General features: G+C 44.4%; 1 protein-coding gene across 2 annotated transcripts in view; it reads right to left on the bottom strand.

Moving 5' to 3' along the window:
* Positions 1–20,145, bottom strand: part of MCU (mitochondrial calcium uniporter) — a 1,096,889-nt gene extending 1,076,744 nt beyond the window's left edge. For both annotated transcript variants that reach the window (XM_069610523.1, XM_069610524.1), the window contains exon 1: positions 19,953–20,145. In XM_069610523.1, coding sequence (XP_069466624.1) covers positions 19,953–20,090 — 138 coding nt within the window. In that variant the 5' untranslated portion in view covers positions 20,091–20,145. The remainder of the gene's footprint in view (positions 1–19,952) is intronic.
* Between the last annotated feature and the right edge of the window lie 737 nt (positions 20,146–20,882).

Raw genomic sequence — 20,882 nt, 5'->3', positions numbered from 1 at the left:
TTTGCAGTCAGACTGAACAGAGGGCGTGCCTGTAAACCCAGAGACATTCCAATATGGTGTGGAAGTACTATTAGCATGGCTTCCAGGGATACTAGGTAAACATTGATTTGCTTACCCAACGAGTTTCTATTCAGGCCAGAAACCACCTTAGACGAGAAGAAGGGACAAGTGCTCCCACTAGAACTAGAGACGGCTATCGTGAGAGACGAGAGGGTAGCACTACACAGGATCAATGACTCAGGATGGGCATGGAGGACAGTAACCGCAGTAGGCCGACTGACTGGACAGATGAATTGTTTTGAGACTATTCAGACCTCGAGACAGTGTATGAGCATTACATACTGGGTGAGAGACAATTATAGGGAGGTGCCACATAGAAAAACCCTATTGAAAAAGGCGCCAGCACCATTTCTTGAGGAAAATTTAGCAGGAGTGCTGAATGTTCTATGGACCAACAGCCCATATGATGTGGGCCTGTTGAAGGGAGTGGGAGTTGTCAAAATCAGCTCAAGCCAGGAGCCCTCGTACCAAGGGCAACACAATATCCTTTGTCCAGAGGCAACAATATATTTTTGAGACAAAGCAGAAGGCATTTTTTGAGACAATCTCTGGGTTAGTACAGTAAGGAATTTTGGTACCATCAGAATCACAGTGCAACTCAGCGGTGTACCTGCTGAAGAAAGAGACAGGGGGACCATGGAGTTTATTGAACAATATTGTCGAAGCAGAATTCCTGCTAGTTCCCAACCCAGTGACCATACTATGTAGCATCCCTCCGGAAGCAACCCACTTCACAGGATAGATTTGAAGAACACTTTCTTCTCTAACCCACTTCATGAGGAGTCGCACCCAACATCATATATAGAAACACAAAGTGGAAACAAACAAGACTTCATCAAGGGTACTGTGAGTCACTCTCCATATTTAACAGTGTGCTCCAAATGTACTGAGGGAACATACATTTGGACAGCACGATTATCCAGCATGAAGACATCTTGATTTGTAGCAAGTCAGAAGAACAGTGCAGGAAAGATTCTGCACAATTACGAACTGTGTTACCAGTAAAGGGATTCGAGGTGGACAAGGAAAAATTGCAATATTGCCAAAGCGAGGTTTTGTACATCGGACAGATCATATCACAGGAAGGTAACCACAGAAAAGAGCGGAGGCGATTTTCAGAACGAAAACCGCTGCAGGATTTAAGGGAAATGCAGACATTTTTGGGCATCTGTAATTATTGCAGAGCCTGGGTGTTAAACTACAGCACATACACAAGAACCCTTTTAAGCAGGTTCTCAGAGGCTCAAAGGGGAGACAGCAATGTAACATGGACACCAGAGGTGACTGGAGCATTTGAGGAACTAAAAGGGGCAATACATACAGCCTCAGTGTTAGGGATTCCCAATTATCGCAAGGAGTTCTATTTGTTTTCACAATCCAATGAAGTGGTGATGGCTGCAGTGCTCACACAGAAAATGACCTTAGGGCACAAACCAATAGCTTTCTACAGTGGGCGATTACAGCCAGTAACGAGAGGACACCATCTGTGCGATGAAGCGTTGATTGCTGCATTTGCAACTGAGAAGTCAGCAAGCGTGACAATGGGCTGTAGTACCACGCTATAACGTGGAGCAAGCCCTTTTCGCCATTCTCGAAAAGCCCAAGAGCACACGGATCACAAAGTGTGTCAGAATACGAGGTGATTATCTTGAATCCGGCAATAAAGGTATTAAGATGCAGAGTTGTAAACCCAGGAACATTTATAGCAGAACTAGTAGAGGAGGGAGACTATGTACACGACTGTGCTACGTATACGGTATCCTACGATGACATTCCTGGGGTAGGAGAAAACGCACTTGAAGGGGGAGAGGTACTCTTTATTGATGCATTTTCAACCATAGACCAGACGGGGAAACACATACTGGGACATCAGTGGTAAAAAATAAAACCAAGCAGAACATTTGAAGTAGTAGCAAACGCAAGGCTGCCTCCACATTTTTCAACGCAAGCGGCAGAACTAGTGGCTCTCATCATGGTATTAGAAGCACTCAAGGCGGAGCTCATTCCGCGACATCAACCGTAAATTCAGAACTGTCACGTTGGTATTGGGGTGCTATCGACATACTGACAGCACAACAGGTCAGCAGTGCAGCACATGCTTCTGTTGGCCAGACTCAGGCGCACTTCAACTCCCATCAGCCATAACGGACGTGAAGTGCCAGGCACATACGAGGGGGGAGAACACGATGTCCCGCGGCAACGAAGCCGCAGACACAGAAGCAAAGCAAGCAGCATATTTTGCTGAAATAAATTCATTTAAAACACCAACCTACACACCAAACGCATGCTCAGCATGATAGTATGAGAAGGGTATAGTTCACTATCCGTCATCCAAATAGAATTTCATGGGCGAGCACGACTAGAAGAGAAAGTTATGGGTGAAGAAAGGATGTTCAATATCTACTACTGATGCAGTAAGGCGACAGGAGAACACAGCAAAGTCAGTAATACCTACACCATTGTTGCAGATTGCGCTCACGCAGCTGCATTATCCCCCTCACCTAAGTAAAGATGTTCTTGCTGCACAGATTGGGGAAGACTGGTTCTACCCCAACCAGGCAGATAAAACGCACTTGAAGGGGGAGAGGTACTCTTTATTGATGCATCTTCAACCATAGACCAGACGGGGGAAAAGCATACTGGGACATCAGTGGTAAAAAATAAAACCAAGCAGAACATTTGAAGTAGTAGCAAACGCAAGGCTGCCTCCACATTTTTCACCGCAAGCGGCAGAACTAGTGGCTCTCATCATGGTATTAGAAACACTCAAGGCGGAGCCCATTCCTTGCTGCACAGATTGGGGAAGACTGGTTCTACCCCAACCAGGCAGAACCGGTCACCACTTTTATGGATTCTTGTATAGTATGCCAAAAGTATAATGCGTGTTACACGTTGCGTGTAAAGCGAGGAGCAATACTGCGTCCCATTGGGCCCTGCCAACATCTCCACATCGATTATGTAGACATGACTCAAATTTGCCAAGTGTACCATCATATGATAGTGGTTGTATGCTTTTCTTGCTGGATCAAAACTGGTCCATGCGCACACCCCCGATACCCTCAGTGTGGAGAAATTCCTCGTCAGAGAGCTGTTCTCATGATGTTGGGTGTGCAAGGTCCTGCAACCTCACTTTAAAAACCAAACCTTTGAGCTCATCACAATCCCACTGGGGATTGAGCATACGTTTTCCTGCCTTATCACCCACAAGCAAACAGACTTTGTGAAAGCCTCAATGGCTTGCTCAAAGAGAATAAAGCAAAAATAAAAGCAACGTTAAAGAACGGGTGGCTCCATTGCCTGCCCTTTGCTTTGTTCACATTGAGCAATCAAACTGGATCCGACCACCATTTAACCCCTCATGAGGTGGTGACAGGACGCATGCTACTCCCACTTGCTCCTCCCACTGGAGCGTTGACTGGGTGGCCAGAACACATCCACTGTCCTAGGTGACAAAATGTGCAACTATGTTGCTTCAATGATGGCTAGTGCTTCTTTTATATCTCTCAACAGCTTCAATCGTCCCCGGCAGGGAAGGTCAAAGAACAATGAGGAAAATAATGCCCAAGTAACAGACTCTGAACTGCTCAAGCAACCACTACTTTATTCTGGGGGCCAGGTCTACTTACGGAACTTCATCCGCTCCTGGTATAAGCCCCGTTTTGAGGGTCCTTAACTCAGTACAGCAGGCAATGGACAAGGCTGTGAAGCTTGCTGGTAAAAAGGCATAGAAATATATTGGAGACTTCAAACCCTGCAGGGGTGAGCGTTCCTCAGCCCAACTAGTAGACAAGAAGACGCTACACTGCAATGTATGCAAAAAAGGTCACAGACTAGAGTTAGGCAAGAGCAGAATGAAAAGCTAGGATAGACACTTATTTCTTTACACTAGGCATTCATCATGAAAGTTTGGGCTGATTAACGATTCTATACCTGCACACATTTGAAGACGCACTTTTCGAAATTTTTCATAACATTTAGATCAATAACGCCACCTAACGTGTTCTTTTATGCTTTCCTTCTTTACGTGGCACTCACTTACCCAGCACTAACACGAGTTGATACCCGTCATTGCACTGCTTAATAGTGCCAAGATCCGATTTGTTTGGAGGCGATTGTTTTTCGCTGCACTTGCTCAGTACTACCGCAGAAGAGCTCGATTAACATATTAAACTAGTCATGTTGCATATTCAAGAATTCTTCAACTGGTTTCACGAACTCTATGGGCAATATAAAACAAATCCAACAGTACAAAACACAGAATCTGCTGCAAGGTTTATTGTGCGGATATTTCTTTCCTTCTGCTGCCTCTACCTCTTCACTACCCTAAATGCACTATGAAAGATTGCGTTGTCAGATGCATATGCTTTGCCACCTGCTAACACAACCCCTATCCCTGCTCCTGCGGAAACCTGGTTTGATGACTAGTGCTGCCAGAAAAGTAAAAAAGACTCAGGCAAAGCGCAGATATAGATTTTGAACAAGTAAATACATACCTAGCAGATTCAGCCAACGTGTCCAACAACATGTGGTACAAGCACATGACCAAGGTGGGGAGAGAACGAAGGAGTGCTGCAACGTGTGCTCTCTCATCACCTATGCCATAAGCGCTTCCAGAACATTCATAGCATCATAAATCCCAACCGCCAGATAACAATGCCTTATGCACCTATCTCTCTGCACTACAAGGGGGTGTTTTCAAGGAAAATGGGCCACACCAAGATGAATGTACCAGAAGATGTTCCCGTATGAACATAGTTACCACAAGACCCAAGAAACAATAGACTATGGAAGCATCGACAAGACAATAGAGTACATTCCTGACAGACCAAAGAAAGAGAAAGCTGGAATGGTGACACAAAAGGAGTTACACTGCCCACAGACAAGACAAATGGAGATAGGATGAATGCCAAGATGCTGGGAGACACCTCAGCTGTTAGTATTTTAAAAATTGTTCACAGAAGGATGGAAAGAGGGAATGGTAGGGAGTAAAGCACACGCACTCCTTACAGTTCCAGTTGAAGTAATGCAGAAGGAAAACGACGATTACCTCAAGGAATGGGCAGCAACTGCAAAACTGCTTACCTGGGTGGAGAATGAAGCAGGTCCTATGCCAATCATATCAGAATGATGGTCCAGTTAAGGTTAGAGCAAACCAAGGATGTAAGAAAATATCGAAGATATCAGGCATGAAGGTTGATACTGCAGTACTAATGGGCCATTCATTACTCAGCCTGTAGATCCAAAGTATTAATTCAACTACCGCCAAAATAGGGAGGGATATGCTTTCTAGTACAACTAAACACACCAGCATTAGTAGTGCCTCAGAGGAACATACAAATGGACGGATTCCCTAAAATGGAAGCACACCAGAGGATGAAAAGATCTGCAAAACTGACAAAAGTGAAGAGAAGTAACTACATCCCGACCAAGATGGGGAAAGCATTAGATTCAATACCAGCAGAGCGCAGATTGTTCAGCAGAACTCAATTGTTTTCTTCGTCACTGATTCCAGGAATTCAGGCCAGCTCGAACGCCAAATGGGTCCAGATGACAAGATGGGAACTGTTGCAGACAAACTCGACCGTCAAGGGGGTTCAATGCTATCAAGGAGGAGTCGAGAGCCGTTGGGTTGATGACCCTACAGAACAGATTTGTCCTGGATCTATTCACAGCTATGGAAGGAGGCATTTGCACAAAAATCGGGCCTTCCTGTTGCACGTACGTGCCTTCCCATGATGGAGAGAATGGAACACTTACTGAGGCGATCATGCAATTGTTAGACCTGCACACCAAGATGAAGGAAGTGGCAAACCCGATAGAAGATGGACACTGGCTGTTATACCTATTTTCCTGGATTCCATCATGGATGGCTAATGGGCTGGAAGTGCCTATAGCAGCTTTAGTACAACCTTTATTTGTGTTATCAGAATAGCAATAGCACAATGCAAGACGACTCCTGAGAAGACAATAGGGATGAAAATCTTATTAGACGTGGAGACAAAAACAGAAGGAGAAACAAAGACCCTTGACATATTGCAATCACACTTTAAGCAGTGTCCTCTGTTCGTGCCAGGTACAATGGTCTCCTTTCCCCGAGATCCATACAACTATTTGGGAAAATGGGTGTGGGGCAAACCCGATGGAGACTGCTGCTAGATAACCTGGAGCTTAGACAAACAAGTGAGGTGTGCTGGACAATAGTGGCGAAGGTGTGGATCCCAAAACCATTCTTGACTAGTGAGAATAGTTTGGGGAGTGTGGTCAACCTGTCGACCAGAGGGGGGGACTGAAGTGGGGAACCTAAACATAGCCCCCATTGCACTCATCCCGTCGACAGAGAAGTGAGAGATGTACATCGCTCGTGGCCCCGTCCTCCCCTTCATCGTTCATGTATCGCAGGTGTGGGAAACACTAATCACTCAAACAGCCATTCAGACCATACCCTGATGACATCACAGAAGAGATGAGCTTACAATCGATAGAGCAAGCCGATGGCATCACAACTGACATGACAGATACGTTAGACATGAAGCACTTAAGGATCCCTGCACCAAGTTATGCAGACATTTAGTTTGATTGCTGATAGACACAAAGTATATGCTTACGACTCACATAGCTAGAGGACTAACACGGGCATACCTTTCGCCGAGCAGAAAACCGCAAGACACATAACACATCAAAACGGCTTGCTGACGCTCAACATAACCAGGACAGCCATGCAAATAACGACGGATGCCACAGGTACACTGGGCTGTCTCGGAGCAGCTTTGACAACTCGAGACAAAGAAAAGGCAGAAGGCAGAACAGGCTTCCAGCATGGCCACCGTGCACACAGCCAAGGACGCAGAGAGAAGGAAACTTTCCAGATAAGCAGACAGGACAGGGCACCTGCAGGGACCTCTAGCCGAAATTCCTCATAATTACAGGCAAGAGAGGTCAATTTCATGGTCCCTACACACGTGACCTGAATCTTCCAGACAGTGCATATTCATTCGAGCAAGGTAGAGCTGGCTGTTCCCATTGAACTAAAGGCAGGGGGATACAAATGTAACAAGTCCAAACAGGAATCTTCTGTCACACGGTTTAGGAGATCGAAGAAGGTAACCTATTGGGGAACATGCAGCACCTTCGGGGTTGTTCCCACTACCTGGAGTTGTTGCACTTGGCTTGCTAACTAGTCAAGGCTCCAAGGCTGAGAAGACCCTTTATGTCCAATCCCTATTCACTGTCCACCATAAGCTCCCACTATGTTGCATTGGCCAACCACCTTTCACTAACATGTAAATTTGCAGTTGGTACTTTAGGAGGTGGTCGCAGGAGGAGCCACCATATATGGTTTGCCCTGTGAACATACTAATCCCTTATTGAAAATATATGTAGTTCACCTCACCAATCCCTTCCCACGTTAGGTCTTTGGGATGTAACCACGTTTTGTGATGTCACGCACTAACAAAACTGTCTGACAACAGCCTAGACACAGAGCGTGTGAATAATGTTACGTTGTTCATGCTGCAATCCCTGTCCATTCAAGGTGAAATCTAGACAGTTGAACTTTGTCCTATGGCTGGGTCTTAGGTTCTTGGTGCAGGGGATTTCCAATGCCAAGCTCTTCTTGCATGTAGGCGGGGAGGCTGTTAATAGTCCCCCGGCTGCTATTAAAAACTAATTACAATGGTAACTGCTCCAAGTTTTTATCAGTGATGTTCGCCTCCAGCAAACACAGAGCTACAAACAGAGATTAAATGGTCATTCACATAAGCACCAAGTGTGGTCTCCCGACAATAGGCAGCAATCCTAAGGCCAGACCATGTGTCAGATCAAGGATGATCATACACACATTTGGGCTTGTAAATGCCAGGGTCTTGGAGCTATTCAACTCCTGCTTGTAGCCTAGAGGATCCTTGTTAGCTTGACACCAAGAGCTAGCAGGAGGTACTTTTCACACCCCAGACCAGTAGGTGCCATAGAAACATACCTGTGTGACATTAACTCTGGGTGTTTGGATATGTGTTTAAAGGAGTATTGTGGCAAATCTAGAACATTTAAGCCATAATGGATCACAATGTAAGGACACAAAGTTTCTAGTTTGATTTTCATGTGGAAGTCAAATTTTCAACTTTCTAGGTACTAGCTCCTCATTCTCCAGAGGGGCTTACTGGGCGATGCTGGATACCAAGGACCTCGTTTTAGTTCCTGCTTAACAAATCCTTATTTCGACCCCTGCTCGATCATGGATTGTAGAGCCATCCCCTAGACATGGCTTCATGAAAGAACCCATTTCAATCCTAGAGGACAGACAGTCTACGGAACCAAGAGACCCTGAACGAAAGGAAGAAATAGTTAATATGTAGGCTTGTCAGTGCATCTCAAAGAATAAGCATGGCAATTACCATTGAAAGCTGACATTTTGCCCCCAGCTTCATTCACTTACGACCAAAAAAAAAAGCATATAACATTAAGTACACTGGTGCACTTAAATTGCTCACTTAATAGCCAAGTGTTCAGGCCTTATTAATACTTTTGCATAAAATAAAAAGAATACGGGGCATATTCAAAAGCAGTGCTAAATCTTCAAAAGTAACAATGTACATGGCTTTCAGACTGCCAATTTAATAATTTCACCCTCAGACGAGATTTATTTGAAAGCTATTATAAAGTGTAAATCACATCCAAGAGGTACAACAGAGCGCCATGGTCAGAAAAAACAAAACCTACCCAAAATAGAAATAAATTGCAAAACTAACAAAAAAAAGTATATTTCAAAGACAGCTAAAAAAAAGCTTGTGGCCATAATCAGGTATTCAATGATTTTGGAAACCCTAGTACATATGTAAAGTGCCAGAGCATATGAGGAAAGTGGGTCAGTAAAAGACAGCTGCACCCGAGAAGGATTTTCGAGTACATTTGCATTGACTTAAACATATTTGAATTATACATATAAATCTCCCTACTCCAAAGACACCGTCCCCTTTGGAGATGACGAAATGGAGGGCATATCATTGAGACTGTCCCCCAGCCTTCCACAAGTGTAACCAGTGCAGTTGCTTCATGAGCAAAAAAAAAAGAAAAATAGCGGTGTCGTCATCTTCACGCATTCTTACAGATGAACACAGAAAATCATCAGTTAAAACACTTGTCACTATAAAATAAAAAAATAAAAAATACCTTAAAGCTCATACCAGCAATCAGGTACTTCTCTGCCAGCTCGTGGAAGTTGCTTTCTAAGAAAATCAATCCGACCAACTTGAAAACTAGTTTAGAATCCCATTTAATTAAAGCGGTATGTGTGCCTATGACTTCTTATGGTTATAATGTGTTATTACCCGGCGAGTGGGGGTGGGGGAGTGTCGGCCTCCCAGCCAACGAGAAGGCTCCAAATGTGGGCGTTATGAGATGGCCATCCCGCCGTCCGAGCCTACTCATAGCGGGGGGCCACTATCTTCCCCAGTCGGATGCTCAGGTAAGTGCTACCCCGCTTCCCCTTACCCCCAATCCTACTTTTCCATAAATGTGTCCCCCTCATATCCCTACCCCATTTACCTTACGCTGCCTGGTCCCTCGCCGACGCCAGGAACTGCAGTGTTCCTGGCACTTCCTGTAGCCTCGTAAATGACCATCATGGAAAGGGAGAAGGGACTAGAGAGTCCCTTCTCCGGATCCATAGTGGCAGGTTTTTCTCTTTTTTTTGTTGAGAAACGGATCCATCCTTTCTCAACTTAAAAAAAAAACTATTATCCGGTACATTGTGCCAGATACTAATAACAATATCACCCTCGAGGGGGTGGAGGCATTACCGGGCCTGGTAATGCCCTGCGCTAACGGTAAAGCTTCGCTCTGGTTTCTGACCAATGCAGTCGATAACGCCCTGCTGTAACAGTGACCTTCTGATTATATTTATAGCAGTGCTGATTTGCATTTGGACATGGCCTGACCCATTTTAACACTAGCCGATTGTGGTCACTGGTCTCTTGGTGTAGGACATGAAAAGATTATGCAAACGGTAAGAGATTCCCATCTACCTAGATACAATCTATAATGCCCCTTTGGCTGCCTCTCTTCCAAGTGGCAACCGGGGAGGACATCTGTTTCGATTGCTCCATTCAACATAGTAAGATGTACATTTTTCATCAGTTCCATCCACCGTCGAGTTTCTGCCATTTGGACAAGCAATGCTCGTTTAAATCACCAGCGATAATAGTTGCTGAAATAAACGGTTCCAGTACAATCATATCCAATAATCTCTCTATAGTTTCAAAAAGGATTTCAGCCTGTATAGTTTGATGGTTCCAATAGATGTTCATTACAGCAATAGTTCTGTCATAAATTTGAATTTTCACTAGTTGTATATATTCATTCGGTTGTTCCCATTTTTCAACCTTACATCCTGTAGAGAGGTTTGCGGCCACCATTAATCCAGCCATAGGTTACAGCACCCCAAGATTATTCCAGATTGGTACCTCAACAAGCCAAGTCTCCTGTTGTAATAAAATATCACTTTTTTCTAGCTCATTTCTTATTGAATTAAATTTTGGGTTTTCTGGGTTTTTTGATTGCTAAGCGTCCTTTGGCAGTCAATTGTGTACACAGCTTTGATGCTTGATTAGGTCCATTGTCTGTTGTCGCAGATCCGATCGCGTATTTGTTGTTGTTATTCTAGTATTTGCTCTTAAGTTATTATCCATTGTGTTATATTTCTGTGACCATTTCCCTTCAGAATAGTCTTTGTTCATCTCAATCTGATGATTATGGCTTCTGCTTTCGCTGTGTATTTTGCTTCTGGTCTACCTGAGGGATCTCAAAATCTAGATTATATAATTCTCTTTTGGCTAACCAGATGATATTAAGGATGATTCCTGATCTGATGTAAAGTTTTACCATAGTGAGGTCAAAGTCATTCACGAACTCCACTATATCAATATCAGATATTAGGTCATCTAAATCTGGTACTTCCCTGAAGATGTTTAATATCGAAGTCCTATTTAGATGGTATGTGGGGAATCCTCCTGGTGTACATCGCATAATTATTTTGTGGCATTGTAAATCTGCTTTATCGTCCATTGTTATTCGATGTGTTAGAATTGCCATTGGGCTTTCCAGTTGGTAGTTATTGATTTGGTGAGCCTTAGAACGATTCGATGAAATTCATTCACCCGAGTCTCTAGGTTTGACCCTTCTTTGTTAGTTCTCCTTTGTGGAGATTGTGTGTTAGACATATATTGGGTCACTGATTTTGCAATTTCTCTTCTTCTTTGCTCCAATGTAAGAAAAGGTTGGTTAGGATCGACATGGTTGTTACTCTCGGTCTGTCGATCTTTCATCTGGTTCTTATTTTTAATAGCCGGTTATTTTCCCGCAGTTTTTTGTATTTCAATCTCCTCTAAGAGCTCATCAAAGGGCTCCTCCAAAATCTTATTTGGTTCGAACTTACTTTTTGTCCATTTTTTTGATTGCGCCCTTTTTATATATTTGTTATTGCTCTTACAGAGTCAGTTGGTGTTTCTTCGGAGTTGTCAGACTCTTAAAGTGTCTACAACTTGATGTATTTTGTGTTGAGCTAGATTTGATGTTCTTTGATTTCTTCTGCTGTTTCGTCTCAGTATTTTTTGTTTTATCTTTTGGTTTCTTAAATATATCAAAGTTCATGTTTCTTTCTGCTTCTTCTTTGTTTTGCCTAACATCAATTTCAATTATTGACCTCTCTGATGTTGATTTGGGCGAGTCATCTTGAAGAGTTAATTGTAATTTTGTCTCTTTAATTATTACATTTCTTGTCTGCAATTGCTTACTGTTTGCAGTGGTTTGCAATTCAACTTTATATTCCACTAGCTCTTCAGTGGCTTTTTGTGCGTTGTTTTATAACTTTGAGCAGATTTTGATAATTCATCTTTATCAATTGACTGGTATAATTTTGTAAGTGCCATGATCGCAAAATTTATAGCCACAAGCAACACTTCTACAGGATTAGGTTGGGTATAAATAGATTGGATATGAGATTGCATATCCCTGCTTCCTCTTTGCCGCTCTGGTGTCCGATTACCAAAAGATATTGATAACATTGATGAATTATGTATTGTCCCATCATACATTAGTGGTGATTGTGATGAGTTTGAATACGTTTTTTCTTTATTGGAGTACATTAGTTCCCACTGTTACAGCCGTATTATGTGGCTTGGCCAGCTGGGCAAAGATTGTTTTGTTTGCGCTGCTTATTTTTTTAAACGTGTCTTTTGGTGTTTTTGCTTTCACCGGATCGTCCGGTACAATCACAGAAGGTATTTTGCAATTCTGTGTTTGTACTTTGGCCCTTTCATCTTGGCCTTCATTATTCTGCTTTTTTTTTTTGCCTATTCGTCTTCATTTGTTTGGTTGGTCAAGCCTAGTATTCAGCTCCATAGTATCCAAGAATTGATCACTAGGGCTTTTAGGAGAAGTAGGAGTTACCAAATCAATTAGCATCTTGCTTGATGTACTTGCTTGTGGATCTTTTAGCCTAGGCGTGTCTTGTTGGTCTTTTGGCTCCAGCCACACTGACAATATTAGGTCTATATTTTTATGCTCATCTTTTATAGTAACCACTGCGTACAATGATCTTATGTCAGCCGTCAGTGGGGCTGCACGCACCAGATTTCAGGCGGTTAGTATCTTCGAACTATCATAGATAGTATTATTTTTGATTGGTGTACATTTCAGCTTTTCAGTCGGCTTAAGGGTCCCCACTTTTGATGACATGCCCGTTTACAGAGTGTAATTAGATGCCAGGATTGAATCTGAATTGATTTAACGTTAGTATAGCCTCATATAAGCAGAATATTCTTATTACTCACCGACCACTTGGTTTTCCAATTGATCAAGATCTGTTCTCAAACTGCTACGTACACCACTTTGCTGATTACACTAGGTACCATAGATTTTCAACTAATAGTTACCGGCATCCGGTTTAGTCCGCCTCACTTCTTCCTTTGCCGTCCATATTTAGAGTAAGGGCTCCCACGTGGGGCTCAAAGGCGTTAATGTCCGCAGTCACCCCAGAGGTATATAGGTGGCCCTTTATTCAGATAAGTATGCGGCGGGAAGGAGTTCAACTGTGGTACAAAAGTCCACTCTGTCGGGGCACCGGATTAGTCGTTGGTTTGTATTCAGCTACTGTATTCCGCCACCCAAGCAGCGTGCCGGAAACACTACTACGTTGTTCCTTTCCACACAACTACTACCCGTTGTTATCCCCTGCTAATGCGTGGCACTTCCACTGTCAACTTGTGGGTCTCAGATCACGAATTGTGCTTCACAAGCACTTTCCTTGATTTCCAGAGGCGTTGCATGATCGCTGCTTCTGTCCCAACGCCTCCAAAAGACTCAGCGGACCCTGTAACATGACACGTGGGGTCTTGGTCTTTCAGCTTAAAGACCTGCCTATTTCAAAAAAGCCGGAAAACAGACTGTAGCAACAACATAGCAAGCCAAATCCACAGGTCCAAAATGTTCGTTCAGCTATGTCCAAAAGACTGAGCTGACCTCTTCAAGTATCCAACAAGTAAATCTTGTTGCCAGATTTAAATGATAACCTCTTACATGAGTGCTACCTTGGTTCATCTCATAATTCTCACATATTTCAAGAAAGGAAACTTTGAAACATGGCTATTTTTTGCCCTACTTAGGACTTTCTTGTTGGAAGCTGCCACTCTGTGCAAAATGCTTGCGTCAGTCTCCTAATGAAACAAGGGTAATTCTGCTTTCAATGGGCAAATGAAGAAAGGTGGCTCCTTCAGCAATGATCTTTCCTATCTGTCCATCCCAATTCAATATTACCAAGAGGATGGGATGGGTGGCGATTATAGGAGTGTGCCATACACTTACAATAGCATACAAGTCCAACTGTATTAATCACTAAAATCCATAATATCTAAGAATGTAAACAATGTTTGTTCAGCAGAAAATCTAAGGTATTTAAATGAACCGTCACATACTCCAACAGATGTGCAGTGTGGCGTTAGTGCACTCGTACATTTCCTCAGTGTTGAGACCTGTTTTTATGCTAGACTGTTGTGCTGAGGTATGCTATGCTGGTAGGTTATGAAACTTAATTAAGCTTCAATGGTAGAGCATGTTATGGTGGTATGTGAGCATGCAGTACTAGGGTACTCGCTGCCATACTCTGCTAGGCTATGGTTTGCTGCAATATATTTTTTCAATGTTGTGTTGCATTAGATTTGGTTTTGCCACGCTAGTTCATGGTGCACTAGGCAGAGCTATGTGACGTTTGTTACAGTATCCTAATCTGTATGCGGTGTATGCCATGTGCAGTATGCCACATTGTGTTTTGGTATTCGGTTTTGTTGTGCAATGTCATGATGGTGGTAAGTTTTGTTATGCCTTATTACGCCATAAGATAAAGCATTTGCAGAGTATGTGGCTGCAACATTTGGCCTTTCCGCATGAATGATGGGATCATATGTGGACCGTGTTAGAGGTAAGGAATGAAAGGCAGGTTTTACCCACAAGATTGGCAGGAATTCCTGATGCAGTGGGTGCTCAGAATTAACGCATAGTTGTAGGGTGCAGAGGTCAACTGACTTTGGGCTATGCATTTAATGGTGCTCTGTGTATACACAGAAGTCTGCAAATGAGGCCTTGCCTCATCAGGATGACCACATCTCCCAACGACATTCATTGGGCCTCCTAAAAGAATCATAGTATTGAGGATCGATTGCACATTATCACTAGGAGCTGAGGCCTATAATAATGGATTTCCGTTTGGGTGAGCAAACAGACAAAGGCAGAAGCAAGGCTGCATTAATGTGCTCTAGGGTCCCTTATCAACTGTCTGAACAGCCCTGTATCACCACTAACGCTCTGCATTTCCATTTGTATCTGCACAACCACCTCTGAAATCTCTAAGGCCTTGCAAGTCAACACCCACTAGAATATATATCTGCTTATACACAACAATATGACCTCCTAAAACCATCACTACATCAGAACGTATTTTGAACGGTTGCATAGAGCTCCACACCCAGCACTCCTCAGGCTAGCTGAGAACAGCCCTGCAAAAATGAAGACCAACCTGCAAGCCCTTTCTCGCAAGATAAATGTATTGCAACAAAGACGGGAAGGGTGGGAAATGTTAGATTATGAAAATAATTCCCAGAAAAGCACATCCTCAGCTCACGAGGCATCCATCCTCCCACACCACTATACACAAGTCCAGGCATCCTACCTAGCATTGCTATCAAAGAAGCCAAAAATCAAAGTCTTCCGCCATTTTAGAGCATCCATAGAGCCACCTACCTTACTTGGAAGAGGAGGCGTTTACACTACTGACCACTGTCACAACACAACAACCCCCCCACCCCGAATTTGGGAAGGAATTATCAGGTTGGAAACCCCAAATTGCCTATTTCTGCTTGTACTGGCAAATGTCCAAGCTCTAAGTGCTCCTAGCTTTGTAAATGGGGCAGGAGGAGGGGGTTAAACATAGCTTTCATCCCACAGAAAACAAGTTCCACCCTACCTTCAACCGAGAAAGAAAAGTGCCCACAGAGCCATCATTCAAACTGCAGTTGAAATTCCCAGAAGCAAAACAGACCACAGCTGCTGCCAATTTCAATAGGAAGCCAGAATTTCACTCAGCCCTAAACATAAGGGTTGTATGGGCCACTTTTACTCCCTAAAAATAGGCAAATACTCCCAAAAAATGTAAATAGCAAGTAAAAATACTCCCAACAAAAAATAGGAAACGGACACGTAGAACCTTGCACCCCTGCTTTCACCCACAAAGCTCCATGGATATGGTTCGACTAGTAGAACATAGTACCACAGGAATAAACTATTAATCCTATATCTTTTAATGTGCATGAATAACTATGTGCAAAGGAATAATTACAAAAACAAATACTTGCTTATAATAAAATATTCCCATTAGAAACTGTATTTACATTTTTACTCCCAACTTTAAAAAATAGGTAGTAAAATACTGGTTATAGGTCAAAGTTTCGACTCAAAAGGGTCCAATGACAAAAGGGTCGAGAGAATTCGACTGAAAAAAAAGGGTCGATTTTTTTGGGGGGGGGGGGGGGGGGGAGTCTCCCCTCAAGTCCCCGTTTTTGGTGTAAAAACACCTTTTTTTACCTATACCAAATCCAAAAAAAGATACATTTTTTTAAAAAATGCAATCCTTTTGTTTTCGGTCGAATTGACTCGACCCTTTTGCCATTCGACCCTTTTGAGTCGTAACTTTGACCGGACACCTAAAATACTCCCACTTCCAAATTTTATCTGGAGCACTGATTCCACCAAGTAATAGATTGTGTTGGAATGGCTGGAAGATGACATTTAGTACTGTGCAAGACATTCAAATGCATGTAAAGAATTAAGCATTAAAGAATTTAGTCTTGGTCTTGTTGATTTCATCAGCCATCAACAAATAAATATTTGTTAAGCAACTGGTCCAATGTATCCATGCATCTGGAATTTATGGGATCACTGCTACCACTTTTTTATTTCGATCCAAAATATATGCTGGGGGAGACCCCCCACATGCATTATATATTATACCCACCCCCCACATATATATGGGTGTGAAGTGGGTCAAAATAAAAAGACGATATTTTCAGTGGTTGCAATTAATTGGTTGCAGTAATAGTATGATGCCGATTTATGTACCACAAACCTAGTAAGCAACTGTGCAATGTACAAAAAGAGGATATAATATGAAAAGGGCAGCAAGTGATGGGGCAGAGAAGGGCCACCGAGATCAACAGGCAATCAGGTTTCTGTAAGAGCAGGGTGTTCAGGTCCCCTTCAGAAGAGCAGGGGAGATGGGCAAAGACCATCGAAACACTACCACCCGATTCCAGTTGTCACTGTTAGATACTCTTTGCCCTTTGTTTAAAAAGAGGACACTAGATCCGAAAGTTGTGCGTCAAGCTGGAGGCTTCACTATCCCATCAGTGTTGCTATATCATCTACAAAATCCAAATGCCACTGCGGAAACTTGCTGCGTTCTTGTAACATTGGGATTGTTTGCAGAGATCCCAAACTACGTGTAATTTAAGTGTTTTTGTTTAATAATATACAATAAAAAAAATGCAGAATCTAGTTAACAAACAGGCTCTGCAGAACACAACATCGCTACCAAGAGCGGGATCACTGAAAACCACACACGTCTAAAGATGCAGGGCGTACAGCCCTGCAGGAAATGCTAGAGTTTTCCCATTGGGTCTTTGCACCATGAGCCCTTTCATTTTGTGCTCCTCTTGCACTCTCTCCCAATCCCACCCCATTCGTTCAATATTTCTTTATCACCTACACCGAAAGAAGAAAAACATCCTCCAGAGCCAAATAATGTAACTTACATTGCCATAATGATGTACCCGGGATCAGAACAAGGAGCAGGAACCAGGCTGACCCAGGCGAGTTATAAACAGACAAGATGCTTTATTCTTCTTAGTTTCATGGTTACAGTTTATAGGTGGGAGAGAAGGTCTTCTGCATCTGCCCTGGTCCCTTTCAATACTCCCAGTCCCCAACCGTCAACTTGAGAACCACCAGGCCACCAGCACTCCACTGCACATTCTAAGAGGCCTATCTTGTACACACATTCATTCAAGATACCACACTAAGGCAACACTAGCCAACCAGGCGAGGATCCCACAGAAGTTCATCACCCTCCTCCTGAGGAACTTAAAAACTATTATTCAAAGTTTATATCCCTGGTAATTCTAAATAATTATGTTCACCAAGTGGCCGAATATCCTACTAAACCCTCATCAAAAATTCCATTATTTTTAGCCTATGTTTCTGGATGCTCAGAATCAATTCCAGCAAAACTCTACAAACAGTCTCACTCACTCCTCCAGAAAACATCTAGAATGTCACCAAAATGTTTAGAGGACCACACTGTACAAATGCCTAGAGGTCTTCCGGCCTTAGCCCGTGTTTTACAAATAACCATACAATACAATAGCCTCTAAGCAAGGCTGCAGAAACAACGACGTGTAACCATACTTTTAAGGTTACGCAAAAGGAAAGAGGGGCAACATTGAATTGGATCAATAATTATTAAAGAAGAAGAATCGTCATCGTACGAAAAGCAGGGATGGGAACTCAAGAGATCGTTAGGGCACCTTAATGAATGGGAATGTTGACGTGTGCAATGCCAAACATTTTTTACTTTTGGGTACACTTTAAGGTAAATCCTGAAAATGAAAAATACTGCACCAAATAAAAAGTACAAGACCTTTATCATTCTAGACTTTTCTTCACGCATCATATGCAAAGTACACACCAGGGCAATTTCCAGTAAGTGAAGGGAACCGGTGCTTGTGATCAACAATATGTATCAGCTTGCATGTATTCCTGTTGAGCAGCTAAGACCTCCCAGCACACAGAAATAGCAGTCCGACTTCATCGTTCCTATCTCTGTGTTTGCATCTGCTTCTCACTTTCAGCTGGGGGTGGCACGTGTTTGACACAGACATAGTGCGTTCCGAGGGCGCCGTGCCTCCCGCAGACCAAGCATCACACGCACACAGTGTGGTGAGCGAACGATCCAGCAGCACATATGGACCCTGCTAAGGGCTAGAGCAGCGCCGCTGTACTGTACAGAGATCTGCGGCGCGGCTCTCCTCCGCGCCCCGCCTGCCCGGAGTGGAATCCCTTTCAGAAAAAATGCACCACAGAAAGATTAACCCTGGCGGCGCCCGGCGAGAGCGGCTGTCATTCGAGGAGCCCAGCCTCAGCGCCCCTTCCCAAGGGCTCTTGGGAGGAGGATGTCGGAGGTGAGAAGCTCCTGCTCGCAGGCTACTGCAGTAACCACAACGCAGCCTTCACCAGAGAGGGGGGTACGATGGTCTATAGGGACTGCTCCCCCACAAGCCCATTCAAACAAAACATTTACTGTTGAACTGCAGCTTTTGCACCAGTGAGTAAAACCCATTCATACGTCAACCACATTTTAATATACGGCCTATAAACTTTACGTGTTGCCTTTTGCCACGCGAAGGGTTAAGCTCCTGTTACGCTATACACAATTAGGTAATATTGGCCACTTATACCGCTGGTGGTCAGAGCACTTTCGTGCACGGCGGGTTATACGCGTTGGTAAAAGCAGCTTTTTGGGTAGCACCCTTGTGGCTGTGGCGTGAAGCAAAGTGCACTTCCCAGGTGTGCGAGTGTATGTTTATAATGCAAGCTACAGACATATGATTAGACACCCCTTAAGCGAACATACGCTCATTAATGGCTCGGGTTTCATTAGTGGAGCAGTCAGTCTTGTTGAACGGGGGGGTGGGGGGGGGAGAGATTTACTTATCTTTGACACTTGGCGGGCGGGGCATGCTTTACACACACACGCTCGCGCACACACACACACACACTCCCACAGGCCCTCCCCTGCAGGAAGCCTTCAGCGTGCTCCCCGCACTCCTCTTGGGAGCCCCGGCCCTGCCCATGCAAGAGGGTGGAGACAGAAGCCTTCACTTCTGGAGTCTGGTGGCGGGCCACTTGGGGCTTCCCGGGAGCAAGTCGCACAAACATTTTTATTTAGAACAAAACCGGATACTGGGACCACAACGCGTGATTGCGCCTGTGCTTAGGCCCACGTTATCTATAACACACAATGACGGTTTTGTGTCACTCTGCTTAACTGAAATAAAAATCTGGTCCCAAATGGCATTTTGTAGCGTAGAATAAAAACTTATGCTTGTGGAGAGGGGCTGTTTCCGGGTGGGAGGCATTGGGTATATCCCATTCACGCCTTAAGGCTGTCACTGCCCGCTCGGGTTCCCAAGCACCTGGTGACTGTTGGAGCTCGGGATACTCAGGGGTGGGGCCAGCGTCAGCCCGTCTGCCCCCTCCCCGCAGTGTGACCCCACCCGCCGGCCGGCCGCACTCACCGTCCTGTGCTGCCGCTGCCTGGCCCCCAGCCCGGGGAAGCCAGCCGCCACCAGCGCTCCCCCGCCGCCGCAGCCCCCGTGCGCGTGGCTCCTGCCGGTTAGCAGCAGGAGCCGCGATCTACCTGCAGCGGCCGCCATCTCTCGACTGGAAGCGATCGCCAAACCTGGCAGTCCGGCGCAGGGGGTTAAAAAGAGGGCGTGGTCCGGGGCACGCCGCTCAAGTGGGGCGGTGACCAATCAGGGCGCTCCAGGAGGCGGGGGTAGAGCCTGAGTCTTGAGTGAACCAGCGAGGAAGGAAGGGCGGTTCCGAGGAGTGTGCATGCTGTCCATCAAATTCAAATGGACACGCCCCATTCAGTGTAATATGGTGAGGCTCCAAGCTGAGCGAGAGCTTCCCAAGGTTGACTTTTTCTGCAGTGCTCAGCAGGTCTGTGCTGGTCTCGCTGGCTCAAGCGCCTCTGCCCTCTGTCTGCTGGCTACGAGAGGGAATCTCCCGTAATCATCACACTGGGGGCATTGTCTTCACTGTCATAAATGGCACACAAGTGGAATGAATATAATGCATATTACAGCAGGGAGAATGTTGACCACTCACAAGGTAAATCCAACCATTATGCAACGGCAGTGTAATAAACTCTATATATCACAACATACTAGAATTGCTTTGTTATGTTATTGGGTTTTGTACGCGCATGGTGTACCTCGAGTTGGATAGTCTCAAGGCACTCTGATCTGACAGAGGTGATGTATAGATTAGTGGGGACAGGAAAAATGCGCTACAGCTTTGCTGCTGTATTGATGTTTGCAGTTCGTAAGTACAGGGTTATGTGCGAGGGTCTGGTCCTAGGTAGTCTGTGCTTGAGGGCATCGAGCAGTGGCGGGCAAGCCGTGGACATTCATATACTCTGGCGCACAGCTCCCAAAATCACG

This window comes from Ambystoma mexicanum, chromosome 8, assembly GCF_040938575.1.
Source record: "Ambystoma mexicanum isolate Mex_15411 chromosome 8, UKY_AmexF1_1, whole genome shotgun sequence".
Taxonomy (NCBI): Eukaryota; Metazoa; Chordata; class Amphibia; order Caudata; family Ambystomatidae; genus Ambystoma; species Ambystoma mexicanum.
The sequence above is the reverse complement of the archived record's forward strand: the minus strand, read 5'-3'. Positions and strand labels throughout refer to the sequence as shown.